Source organism: Solanum dulcamara, chromosome 5 (assembly GCF_947179165.1).
Source record: "Solanum dulcamara chromosome 5, daSolDulc1.2, whole genome shotgun sequence".
Lineage (NCBI taxonomy): Eukaryota > Viridiplantae > Streptophyta > Magnoliopsida > Solanales > Solanaceae > Solanum > Solanum dulcamara.
The window spans coordinates 76567719-76581620 of NC_077241.1; the positions used below are offsets into that span (position 1 = coordinate 76567719).

Genomic DNA, 13902 nt, shown 5'->3' on the forward strand with positions numbered 1-13902 from the left:
GTTGTGAAACTTTAGTCCAATCCTAGTTAAATAAGGGATGATTTCAGTCTGAATAGCCGTGCTATTTACATTTAAAAAAAAAAAAAAAAAGGTCAAAAGTTATAAAAAATATACACTGATTATATATTATAATATACTCAAAGAGTTGAATATAGCTTACATACACATGAGTTATACATTGATTATATATTATGATACACTTAAAAAGTTGAATATAGTTTACATACACGTGAGTTATACACTGATTATACATTATAATACTCTCAAAAAGTTGAATATAGTTTAACTATACTTGAAGTATACACTGACTATTCAATTCCGACCAACTCAAAATTTCCTTTAAACAGTCCCAAATTTAAGATATGAAATCTTCTTGATATTTTGAGTCTTTTGATATATAATTTGCTCAAAACAATTCACGTTTTTGATATGTTGAATTTTAAAGAAGAAGAAGATGATAAAGAAAAAGGATGAAGCAACAGTAGAAGAAGAATAAAGAAGAAGACGAAGGAGGAAGAAGAAGACGCCACAGCACTAAGGGTGACAATTTCAGTCCGTTTAAGTAAAATGAATCCATTTAGCCCATATTTATTTAAATGGATCATTCATATTTTTTAAATGAGTAAATATAGATTGACTTATTTCAAAAGATCGTACAAATATTGACAAAGTGGGTATAATGTGGGTATCCATATAGACCCTTAGATCACCCACTTATAATAAAAAATTTCTAATTGCACTAAAATAAATCTAAAGAAAATTTGGGGTGGGTGGGGGTAGGGTGGATGGGTGGGTGGGGGGCGGGAGCATATATTTTTATTATTTTTGAAATTTTTAAGAAAAATTTTAAATAAATTTGGGGAGGGGGTGGGGGGAGTTGGGTAGGGAGTCCATGTGGGGGTGCGTGGGAGGGGGCCAATTTTATTTTTTTTTGTTAAATTTTTGAATCTTTTTTTTAAAAAATTGGGGTGGGGTGGGGGTAGGGGGTCCGGGTGATTGGGGGGGGAGGGAATTTATTTTTTTTTAAAAAATAATTTTTTTAAAATTCAAAAAAAATAATATTTTTTTAATTTTTTTTAGGTGGGGTAGGGGTAGGGTGAAGAGAGGGTCAAAAAATTTATTATTTTTATTGAAATTATTTTAATTTAAAAAAATTGTGGTAGGGGTGGTAGGGGGCCTCGAATGGGGGGTGGGCGGGAGGGGGTTGGGGTGGGCAAATTTTTTATTTTTTATTTTAAAAAATATTATTATTTTTTTTTACCCCCCATTTGGGAGAATTTATAGTGTTTCCACACTTCTCCTCCAATGTGACTCGAACCCAGGACCTACCGGTCGTGGGTGGATGGGTGAGAGGTGGGGGTGGGGGTTATGGGAATAGAAGAAAAATTATATTTTGTTGTTGTATGAAAAATTAATTATTTTAAAAATAATAATTTAGGGGTGGATTGAGAGTTGTAGGGGTTAGAGCAATGGCAATTTTACTTTGATTTAATTTTTTTTTTTTGCTTTAGGAGATTAAAGTTGGTTAGATGATTTTTACCCAAATTATATTTGACTAAATTCATATTTACCCATATTTTATATGAGTGGATTATAATCCAATCCATATTAGCTCAATCTATATCCAATCCAATTATTTTCTACCCCTACACAACACGATAATTTTTTTTTTGGAAAATATAGGAACGGATGATCATTTTAAATAATTTAAATAAATTAAATAAATTGAGCTTTAAAAAGATGATGATTAAATTGGCATATTTTGCCCCTTAAATAAAGGAGTGGCGGCCGAAGTCTATGAATGTATGGAATTTTTTTTGAATTTTCCTCTACTTTAAAAAATTCTTTTTCTTTTAACTCAATTATTTTACCCTTAATCAGACGTCACACTGAGTATAAATTTTTGTTGTTGTTGGATATGTCACCTCCAAATGAATCTTACAGTGCATGATTCGAATTTAATCGAATTCTATGAACTCCGAACATCGAGTGAAAAATCATAAAAATAACTAAACTTATATAGCTTGTTATACCATAATGAACCCGAAAAAAATGATTTCAAACGCGGTCAAAACTAATTTTTTTTTAATTGCTCATGACATGATTGAACAACCAAAACATGATCGTATATTATGTTTAAATACAATCCTATCACTTGTTCTCACTGAATTACATCGAAATTTTCTCATTACACATGGCACCTATCTAAAAAATAAAATAAAATTGTGGTCCCATAAAGCTAGACAAATGTTATTTTAAATTTTGTCATACTTTCAAACATACCAGGAAATTAGGAAAAGGGAGAAAAACAAAAGAAGTGACTGAATTTTCTTTTTGTTTTCCTCTAATCTAGAAAAGTAAAACACAGTCCACAGGATCTCTCACTATTTATCTGCCCTAAAATTTAATTGCACGCCTGCTACGCCATCCTCACATTAAATTTCACCATTAATGTGAAATACATAAGCTTTCATTTTAAATTATGCTTTCGGAACTGAATTATTCACTTTTTTTTTGACTGATTCAAAAACAAAAATGGGCGGCTACAGTGGTGATTCTTCAAAATCTTCAGCTGAATCTAGCTTCCGAGAACTTGATGATGTCTTCTTGCAGGTTAATCTCACTTCCCCTTTTTTTTTCCTTTTTGGGAAATTTTTGCCCCCTTTTGTTTCTTTTTGAAATTCGTGGTTAATTTTATTGTTTTTACAGACTCAAACAAGAATATGGCTTGGGGAAGTTCTGAAAATGAGATTGGATGAACACTTAAATATTTCTGATTTGCTTGCTGATGGGGATCTTCTGTAAGTTTTTCCCCCTTTTCCCATTATCTTTTCTTGGTTTTTTTCTTAATATTCATTTTTTTTTTTTAACTTTCTAAATAGAGGTTTTCCAGCTATTTTGGTATTGTATTGTAAAAGAATGATGATTTCAGTTTACCCCATTGCTAGTAATGCTTTGACTAATTGTTCTAGTTCTCGCACATTGACACTGTTACATTTTCTTTTCTTTTTTTGCTTTTTGGCTTGATGTTTGCTAATTTGGCTCGTCAATGCTGTGTTGATAAGGATTAGTGGATTAAACTAACGAACACGTTGATTATGGAGACTTTGTATTCCTTTTGTGCCTACTTTGTTCCATTTTCTTGTTTTGGAGTCAAAACTGGAACTTTTTTCGAGCTTTTTTAAGCTACCAATATATAAATAAAAACCAATCTGTTGATTCTTATATTTGGTGTTAATATCATGTATGTACACTTGGAAGTGTGTGATATTCTTGATGTTCTGTCAAGCCTATCCTACTATCTATACTAATGGTTATTTTTTCTTACCTCAAAAACACAAATGACCCGGAATAAATTCCTAAAATTCTCTTTGTTGCTTTAAAGCATCTGCTTGCTTCTTAAACCTTCAACTGCTAATATTAGGAAAACGGCAAAGGGAATATTAGCATTTGTTTCTTCATTTTACCCAATGGGGAGGGCTCCGCTTCCACGGCAAAGGGAATATTAGCATTTGTTTCTTCATTTTACCCAATGGGGAGGGCTCCGCTTCCATCATGTTGTATGCTCCTGGAAATTTGAGATTCTATGTGGTGTAGAGAAATGTTAATCCATGCATGCTTAGTCAACCCTTACACCTGTACCAGTCCTTGCCCCTTGTTTCAAACCAGCCGTTGTATTACTTCACCTAAGAATCAATGGTTCTTAGTGTATGGAAACTTAGGATCCCTCGAAGCTGCAGTGATGCAGCAAAGATTCAGGAATCACTCTCAAAGTAGTTGGATTGAATCCTTTATCTAATCTCCGCTCTATTTTTAGACCTGTTTCACTAAAACTTGAAGACAAACTACAGGTACTTAAATTAGGAATTCTCTCAATCCCACATTTATCCTTACACTAACATAGAAATCCCAATTAAAACTAAAATAACTATCAACAACTCCAGCTCCAATTTTAAGTGCACCAACAATGATTGAATCTTGATTCCGGCTTATTGTTATTGCCATATATAGATATTTTACTTAAATTGTTTTAATATTGTTCAAGTCTGCTTAAACTAAAAGAGCTCGTATGTCTTTTGGAACAACTTCTGTCAATAAATTATTTGGTCCACTTGCCGCTTTTAGCACCTTCAATGACAATCATGTCACATACATATATGGATTGGTACGTTAGAAGACTTAGGTAGGAGATGACCAAACCATTTCAAACTACTTTCTCTTATTTGTCCATTATTTGCACCTTCGTTGGATGTATGTTCTGATCTTTTCTAATCTGGAGTGTAAGATCACTTTATTCTCTGAAGAATGTTGCAGTTGTTTACCAGAGGGATATGGCCTTGTATTCTAACGTCTAGAAGAGATAACCTGTGTAGGTTTGAAGTTGCCAAAGAATTATGGAATATGCTATTGGCAAAGTGCGGAGAGCTAAGACATATGAAATATGAACCACTTGGTTCGCGGAGATGCAGTGGAAGATATATGCCATACTCTAATGTTGACTCATTTTTGAAGGTAAGTTCTTCTGATTTGGCTCTATTTCAATGGCAAAATAACAATACTGCTATTTATGAGGGGGAGAAAACCTTAATGAGACCAACAAAAAGGGATAGCCTTGTAATCCCTGGTTTTGGCAGATCTGCAAAATACTGGGATTAAATGGTATTGATCTGTTCTCCCCATCAGATGTCGTTGAGAAAAAGAACATTCGGAAAGTTTGCATTTGCTTAAGGGCACTCTCAAATAAGGCCCGCTCCAAACAATTGAAGGTAAAAATCTTCTTGCAGAAATTTTTCACCTCCTTTTTTTTAATCAAGTAACACTGTTCACGTACTTCTGAAGAATTTCTGCTTCTTTGGCTGGTTATTATGTTCTCTGGGTTGCTGGAGGACTCTTGTACTTCCTTTACTTCTGCTATAAACCTCTTTGTACGCCTTAGGTTCCTGACTTCGACTTGGTGACCTCTACGGTAGTCATGCCAAAAAATATGGTGGGTGGCATTCGAAGAAGCTTGGAGACATCACAGTGCAGCCTTTCAAGTTCTTCTGGTTATTACTCATATAAAGAAACAAGATCAAAACTTACGGGGGTATGTTATATGTACCATTAGTTGGAAATATTACACTATTTTCTTTCTCCTTATAATAAAAATGTTTACAGTCTTAAGTTAGAGATGCTAATGTATCCTTATGTATGCTACAGAGAAATAAGATCACAGAATCTGAAGCAAACTATGATTCTTTATCTGAAGAGTCTGACGAGGCTGAGAGCAAGTTTGTGGGAGAAGAGTCTTGTTGCTCATCTATGAATCAGCTTGAAGATGATAATGCCACAAATTCAGATGCAGACAATTCTTTTGGCAAATATTCAGCTGTTAGGAAGAATGGAAGAGAGCAAAACAGAACTTCTCTGGGAAATGGAGGGAAATATATTAGTCCCAATGATAGGATACACTTTGATTATAGTGACCTTAATGCGGAAAATGATGAGTCAATTGTTGGAGATTCTATGTATGATAACGAAATGGAAGGTAGTTGTATTTCCAACTACTTATCATTCTCAGATTCAATTATTGGTGGAACTGATGGTAGTACGCCTGTTTTGCGGGAAGGTGAAGATAATATTTTGAACTTATTTATGGCAATTGATTCTCATAGACCAAATTCCGGTAAAGGGACTTTCCAGAATGGACATCAGCATAAATATTCTGATAATGAAGACGCAGAAGTTTCATCAACCACTAGCATGAGCTCTGTACTAGGTCGGGTGCATGCTTTGGATTTTGATGACCAATTTGATGCGGATGAATGTTTAACAGAAGAAACGTCTGGTTCCGTGCTGGAAAATGAGGCTGATCGGCAGCATAAGGTTTTATCTGAAAGTCATAAAACATGGAATGGTGCAACTAATGAACTCGTTTTTCATGATAATAAGGAACCTTCTGTAGTAAAGCCTAAAATTTCTGCCAGTCTCAGTGAGCTCACATATCCCGGTTCAGATGAATTGCTATCTGCTTCCGCACAGCCTCTTACAGATAAATTTGTTTCATTGCACAGAAATAACTCAAATTACTTCGTTCCAGATGAAGATATCGAGGCTGCAAGAAGTAAAGATATGGTTTGTCTTGATACTGCAGCACGTAGTAATAATCTTAAGAATGTGTCTTTAGTTGACAGAAATGAAGGATGTGATGTTGATTCACAGTATCTGAAATTTGTTTCTGAGGTAGTAGTCAGTAGTACATGTGAACCATCCGTGACTTTGAATGGTGTTATCATGGATCGGAATTCTGTTATTTCTGCAAATTGTTGTGAACATTTTAGAAAAGGGCACCCCTGTTCCTGCTCTGTCTGCGGTTCAGGTGATGCAGGTGAAGTATGTAAACCAACACATTCAGGAGATGATGTAAGTATTCTTCATTGTAAATCTTCTTGAACTTGACTCATTTTTCATTAGAATTTCAAGAATTCACCTTTCAATCACATTGGCATTTTTTTCATTTCTTTTTGTTAAATAGGTTGACAGGAAACATAAAGTTTCACATATGTTGGAACAAAATGCTTCAGAGGGAAGTCAAGAAACAGATGCTGGTGAATTAAAAGGCAAACGTCGACAGAGGCCATTGCTGAAAACAGTTGCTAGAGGCACTGCACTTGTTGGTGTATTGTATCTGTTGCTGCATTTCAGGTTTGTATTTCGCGCACTCTTTAAACTTTCGTTTCTTTTGATAAACAATTTATTGCTTGATCTTCTCTATTTGATCACACCATAATTCTTGTGCCATTTACATATAACAGTCGTAGGAGAAACAAACAGGAAAGCAGTGAAGCTGACAGTAGACGAACTCAAAGTAAGAAGTTTCATGGCAGAAATTTCACGTATGGGCATGGAAAAAATGGGCGTCGAGTGGATAGTATATATCCTTCTGAAAAACTCAAGTTCAAGAATTAGATTCTGCATCTGAGAGACTTGTAAGAAGCAAGGCTGGTTTTTCATATGTTAGTTAAGCCCATGTCATTGTATTTTACTGTAGAATAAACATGAGGTTTAGTTCATACTTTAATGAAAAAAAATAGATTAGAAAAAAGTAAAACAAATACCTACTTCCATTAGTTACATGTACTTTTGAAGGAATTTACGGCTTCAATTAATGAGTACTCATTCGTTAATTACTTATTTCACACTACTATTTATTTATTTATTCTTTCTTACGCCCTTTTCAAGGTAGAGTAAGGTTTTGTGTACACTCTACTCTGCTCAGATCTTCTCGTGGGATTACACTGAATATGTTGTTGGTGTAACACTAAGTTGAGTTGATAATAATAATAATCAACCAATGAAATAATTAATTCATAATCTATGCATGACTTACTATGAATACAACAATTAGAAAATCTTGCGGGATTAATTGATGTTGAGAAATATCCAATATTCTTTTCCAATATTATATTTCTAACATAAACACTAGAATTATCGCCTTTAGCGGCAATATCAATCATAGTTTCCTAAACAATCCAATATTGTTGTAATTTATTTCATATCTTCTTAATGATGTTTCTCCCTTAAATCATAAAATACAACTTTGTTCCTAAGCCGGCTCTCTTAGAAATTACCTATGTTTTTGTTTTCCTACATTAGTTTATCACATTCTATTTTCCTCTGTTCATAGTATATATAACATGTTCCTAAATTAAATTTTAGATCATCCATAACCAAAGATCAACAATGACTTGCATTTTTATCTTCTCTGTTGCTTTCTTGTTGAGTTTCCATTTGACAATTGCGCAACGTTCAACTGGATTGCATACTTACCTTGTCCATGTAAATAAGCCCGACGCTCGAATTTTTGCCAACTCGGTTGATCTAGAAAGCTACTATAACTCCTTTTTACCGGAAGAGTTGGCTGGTACAGAGGAGTCATCCCGCATTATTCACTCCTATCACCATGTGGCTATTGGCTTTGCGGCCAAATTGTCAGCTGAGGAGATAAAAGAAATGGGAAAAAAAGATGGTTTTGTGTCCGCGAGGGTTGAGAAGATTTTAGCTTTGCATACAACGCATACTCCAAACTTTTTGGGGTTGTACCAAAATATGGGGTTCTGGCAAGAATCAAATTATGGTAAGGGTGTGATTATTGGGGTTCTGGACACTGGGATTACTCCGAGCCATCCATCTTTTAGTGATGAGAACATGCCACCTCCACCGGCAAAATGGAAAGGGAAATGTGAGTTCACAGGAAACGTGACATGTAACAAGAAGATCATTGGCGCGAGGAATTTGGTGAGTGGTTCAAGTGATCCACCATTTGATGAGGAAGGTCATGGCACGCATACGTCAAGTACGGCAGCTGGTAACTTTGTCAATGATGCAAGTTTGTTTGGTAATGCCAATGGCACAGCAGCCGGTATGGCCCCTCTTGCTCACATTGCCATGTACAAGGTGTGTACAGACGGTTGTTCAGATGTTGATATATTGGCTGCATTAGATGCTGCAATAGATGACGGTGTTGACGTGCTGTCTCTCTCCATCGGTGGATTTTCCGATCCTTTTTATGAAGATAGTATTGCCACTGGGGCTTTTGCTGCAATCCAAAAGGGTATCTTCGTGAGTGCTTCTGCTGGTAATGAAGGTCCGTTAAATTCTACATTATCTAATGAGGCCCCTTGGATTCTCACTGTTGGTGCTAGCACCCATGATAGGAAGATAGTGGCAACAGCTGTGCTAGGAAACGAACAAGAATATGAAGGTGAATCGGCTTTTCAGCCCTCAAATTTTCCTCATACGTTATTGCCCTTGATATACCCTGGCCTGTTCGATCAAGAGGCTGCACTCTGTTCTTCAGGATCCCTTAATAACACCGATGTCAAAGGCAAGATTGTCGTGTGTGACAGAGGTGGCGGTGTAGCAAGACTTGAAAAAAGTCAGACAGTAAAGGATGCCGGTGGTGCTGCCTTTATTCTTGTCAATCTAGAGATTGATGGAGATGGCACATTCTCTGATCCTCATGTTCTTCCTGCGACACATGTAGGTTACACCGCTGGAGAAATGATTAAAGCATACATAAACTCAACCTCCACACCCTCGGCTGGAATCCTTTTCAAAGGCACAGGCATTGGCTTTAAGAGTGCACCATCTGTATCATCTTTTTCCTCCAGGGGTCCTAACTTGGCAAGTCCAGGGATAGTTAAACCGGACATTATCGGTCCTGGAGTGAACATCCTTGCTGCATGGCCCGTCTCGGTGGAGAACAAAACTGGTACTGATTTGACATTTAACATCATCTCGGGAACCTCAATGTCATGTCCTCACCTTAGTGGCATTGTAGCTCTACTTAAAAGTGCACACCCTGATTGGTCGCCAGCTGCTATTAAATCCGCGATAATGACTACAGCTGATCAATTCAACCTCGAAGGTCAGCCAATCCTCGATCAGAGGGATCTACCGGCTGATATTTTTGCCACTGGTGCCGGCCATGTAAATCCATCAAAAGCAAGTGATCCCGGACTTATTTATGACATCAAAGTTGAGAACTACATCCAATATCTATGTGGTCTAGGCTACAAGGATAAAGATATTGAACTCCTTGTGCAACAAACTATCAAGTGCGCACTACAAACAAGTATATCTGAGGCAGAACTGAACTATCCTTCTTTCTCCATTATACTTGGACCCGAGACTCAGAATTATACAAGAACAGTTACAAACGTTGGTGATGCAAGTTCAACTTACGCCGTTAACATCACTCAAATTCAAGGAGTCGATGTAGTTGTCGAGCCTGCCACCCTTGTCTTCACCCAAGTGAATCAACAGGCAACATATTCAGTATCATTTACCCAAACAGGTGTAATCACCGACCGCTTTGTTCAGGGAGCTATATCATGGATCTCTAACAAGTATGTTGTGAGAAGTCCAATATCTATTAAATTGGAATAAGTGGACTTCTGATTGTCATTTGTCACACTAGCAATCTTTTTTGTTTGTTTATGTAATAATAGTAGGTTGCAGCTATTCTGAATAGCTGAAAACTACAAAATTGTTGTATTTAGTGAGACTTTACTATATTTGATATGAAATCCTTTGCATTTCTTCATAGACTTTACTCTTTCCTAATCATCTTAAAATAATAAAATGGAGATCAAGAATTCTACAATATTTTGAATAATGTGCCATCCTGTTATCTTAAAAGTTGCTTGGATTCAGATGCGGGTGTCCGATACGGGTGCGGGTGTGGAAATTTAGCTTAAAAAGTCAAATATCTAAAAGTAGAGTATATGATTAAAATATGAGACATTAGGTGGAAAACCTATCAGGTATTCTGAGGAGAAAATATTGATCAAGAGTAGAGTCCCAGAAGGAGATACAAGAAAAATGATTGACATAGAAATTTCTATATACAAGGTATTTTATTTTCTGCAACTACAATAATGACCAATTTTAAAACAATATATAGGCATGAAAGACGATACGAAATTGCTTGTTTTATTGCACCATTGTTGTTTATTGATTGAGTTTGTCAAGGAATAATTGTATAAGTTTTGTTGCATTAGACTAAATTAATGAATTAATATGTATGTTACTAATTAAAAATCTCGGATTTAGCCCTAAGACTGAAAAACATCTTGATGGAGAACATTTCCCCTTGAATGAGTCATATATCGCTGAAATGTTAAAATTATGACTTGATCATTTTGAGCTAGAGCTAATTTATAAACATTAATTTTCTTTTAAATATTTCTTCTTTTCAGTGCATTTTTTTCCTATAATACTTTTTTTAATCACTTTTATGTTTTAATACTAGCCCACAAAAATATAAGTTCTTAATGTGTTCTTCAATTGTATGTGTGAGTTGCTGTATATTTCTGGTGAACTACTCTTTTTTGGTTTTCGTTTTCCACAATTTGTGTATTGAAGGGTCGTCCAAAAGAATCATTATGTCATATAGACTGTAAATTTTCCCCTGCTACTGCATTGTAGAAAGGTAGATTGTCCTCTTCGATGTTGAGCATTGCATATGTTGGTTAAATCCTTTAATTTATTTTTCAGGTAATAGAAGACTTTTTAGCCTGGAAAAAGCTATTTTGTGAGCTCATTCCACAATTTAGCTTTCAGCAACATATGTGCTGCTACAATATTAATGTCTATATTTGGTCCTTTCTAGCAAACTCCCTATATGGCATTCTGCTTAATGCATGTAAAATATTATAAAACATATTATGTTAGTAATATTTAATTTAGTCATGCATCCTTTGCTTATCTCAAAACACAAGTATATATTTAATAAATTAAAACTTGTTTATCTCGTGCACAACACGTGCATCTAGTGTGTCTAACGTGCGTCTCATGCGCAACACATGCACACACCACTTCTTCTCTTTGCTTATTGCAACATATGCACTTCCAGGAACCTGATTCTTCTACTATATTTCTGAGAGTTCTCAATTTCACTTTACCAAACAACAATGGCTGCTGCCTTTTAATACATTCAACTTTCGTTTGGTTTAGTTTTCACCTTATACTGTTGCGGAGCAAAAGTATTTGCAAACTTACATCATTTATGTAAGTTTGTTGGTTGCCAAAGATATCCGTCTCGAGAGCTACTACCGGTCTTTCCTACCGGGAGAGGATGATCAACTGTCACCACAAATTATTCACTCCTATCACCATGTGGTTTATGTCTTTGCGGCCAGATTATCATCTGATGAAGTTAAAGAAATGGAGAAAAATGATGGGTTTATCTCAGCGACGCCACAAAAGATGTTGGCCTTGCACACCATACATACTCCGAATTTCTTAGGGTGGCAACAAAACTTTGGTGTTCGGGAAGAACCTAATTATGGGATGGGTGTGATTATTAGGATTCTAGATTCTGGGATTAGACCAGGCCATCCCTCTTTCCACGACAACAACATGCCTCCTCCGTTGGCAAAATGAAAAGGAAAATGTGAGTTTACTAGAAATGTAACTTGTAACAAGAAGCTCATCGGTGCAAGGTACTTTATTTTGGGTGGGTCTACTGATCTACCATTTGATGAGTCGGGCCATGGCACACATATTTGAAGCACTGTTGTTAGAAACTTTGTTGATGATGCAAATGTGTTCGGTAATGCACAATGACACATCAGTCAGCATGTCCCTTCATGCCCATATTGCCATGTACAAGGTGTGTATATTACTGTTTGGTTGTGCAAAAGATGCCATATTGGCTGCAATTGATGTTGCGATTGATGACGGTGTAAACGTTATCTCAATCTCCCTTGGTGTACTTTCTCAAAAAAATTATGATGATTTATTCACCACTGGTTTTTTGCTGCAACGCGAAAGGGTATTATTGTGATCATCTATGCTAGTAACAAATGTTCATGCAGTGGTACGTTGTTTAATGAGACACCTTGGACTCTCGGTTGGTGCTAGTTCGTATGAGAGTAAGATAGTAGCAACAACCGTGCTAGGAAATGGGTAAACATGAGATGGCCAATCACTATTCCAACCTGAAGATTTCCCTCGTACCTTATTTCCACTGGTATACAATCAAGAGACTGCTAATTAAAAGACCTCCAAATTATCACGGCCAAGCGGTAAAGGTCTTTGACGATAACATTATTGAAATTGTTCACGTCCTTCCAACAACTATTTTTGGTTTTTCTAATGGGGAAAATATTAAGACCTATATTAACTCATCCTCCACTGCCAAGACGGGTATTGATTTTTAAGGAATAAAGATGGGCTTTAAGGATGCACCATTTTGTAGCAGCTTTTTCGTCCAGAGGCCCAAATGTTTGACATTATCAGCCCTGGATTGAATATTCTTGTTGTATGGGCTTTTTCATTAGAGGACAAAAATTTTGCATTCAACATCATCTTTGGCACCTTAATATCTTGCTCCAACCTAAGCGGTTTTGCTCAAAACTGCACACCCGAATTGGTCTCTAGTTGCAACTAAATCTACAATTATGACTACTAGATATATCCAATCTACAATTATGACTACTAGATCGATCCAATCATGAGGGTCAACCCATTATTGATGAAAGAAAACTTCCTGCCTATGTGTTTTCTATTGGTGTTGGTCACGTGAATCCATCAAAAGCAAGTAATCCGGAGCTAACATATGATATCCACCACATGAACTACATTCAATACTTGGGCTCATTGTGCATCAAAGACTGCTCTTAAATATCAAGTATATCTGAGGCAGAGTAGAACTATCCTTCTTTTTGTATTATATTTGGAGCGCAGAGTAAAAAATATACAAGGATAGTTACAAATGTTGGTGATGAAAATTCCACTTGTGTTATTAGTGTCCCTGAAATATTACAAGATCATATGGTGGTTCAGCCTATGGAGCTTGTCTTCACCAAGGTGAATCAACCAGATATATGATATCCTTCACCCGAAGGGTGAAATTTTTAGAATATTTGTTGAATGATCTCGATCATGGATTTCAAAAATTATGTTGTTAGGAGTCCAATATCTATCAAATTAATCTTCTTTAAGACCGAGAACAATAATTTTCCAAGAAGAGTCATTAAAAGTTCACTTTGGCTTTATATTTTTCTCGCACACTACATGTTTTATTTCATTGTATTTTGAATTGTCTTGGAAAGCCTACATAATAAGTTTAAAACAGCTCTTTATCAGTGTTATTAAACTTTGATAGCTCTGTTTGAACTAATACTGACACCTACTACTTCATGACTATCATCCTTCTAACACTACGTGCATCACATGTGCATCTCGCGCACAATACGTGCATTTAGTGCACCTAACGTGCATCTCATGCGCCTAATGTGCATCTCGTGTTCAACATGTATGCCTAATGTTCTTCTCATGCGCAATACGTGCAACTTCTGTGATGCATGTTCATCTGTGTGCTACGCATACATGCTGAGTACTTAATTGCCGCAC

At 36.0% G+C, this 13902-nt stretch overlaps 2 protein-coding genes across 5 annotated transcripts; both read left to right on the top strand.

The window, feature by feature from the left end:
* Positions 1 to 2280: 2280 nt before the first annotated feature.
* LOC129889950 (uncharacterized) lies at positions 2281 to 7171 on the top strand. 4 transcript variants are annotated; one of them, XM_055965430.1, is made up of 8 exons: positions 2281 to 2613; positions 2710 to 2801; positions 4305 to 4512; positions 4611 to 4766; positions 4937 to 5086; positions 5200 to 6402; positions 6515 to 6684; positions 6795 to 7171. In XM_055965430.1, exons 1-8 carry the CDS (start codon positions 2536 to 2538, stop codon positions 6946 to 6948), a joined length of 2211 nt encoding a protein of 736 aa, XP_055821405.1. In that variant the 5' UTR covers positions 2281 to 2535; the 3' UTR covers positions 6949 to 7171. The 4 variants fall into 4 exon arrangements, with proteins under 4 accessions (XP_055821405.1, XP_055821406.1, XP_055821407.1 ...); XM_055965431.1 differs by having other exon boundaries at positions 4635 to 4766; XM_055965432.1 differs by having other exon boundaries at positions 2282 to 2613; positions 4374 to 4512.
* An 806-nt stretch (positions 7172 to 7977) lies between these two features.
* On the top strand, positions 7978 to 9930 carry LOC129888562 (subtilisin-like protease). Its single transcript, XM_055963521.1, has one exon. It carries the CDS (start codon positions 7993 to 7995, stop codon positions 9928 to 9930), a length of 1938 nt encoding a protein of 645 aa, XP_055819496.1. The 5' UTR covers positions 7978 to 7992.
* Positions 9931 to 13902: the final 3972 nt, after the last annotated feature.

What these genes read in the sequence shown, in the direction of transcription:
- LOC129889950 (XM_055965430.1), top strand. Translation starts at nt 2,536, where the DNA reads ATGGGCGGCTACAGTGGTGATTCTTCAAAATCTTCAGCTGAATCTAGC. An exon ending in CTTGCTGATGGGGATCTTCT is followed by an intron (nt 2,802 to 4,304) that starts GTAAGTTTTTCC and finishes TATTCTCTGAAG; the next exon opens with AATGTTGCAGTTGTTTACCA. An exon ending in TATCTGTTGCTGCATTTCAG is followed by an intron (nt 6,685 to 6,794) that starts GTTTGTATTTCG and finishes TACATATAACAG; the next exon opens with TCGTAGGAGAAACAAACAGG.
- LOC129888562 (XM_055963521.1), top strand. Translation starts at nt 7,993, where the DNA reads ATGGGAAAAAAAGATGGTTTTGTGTCCGCGAGGGTTGAGAAGATTTTA.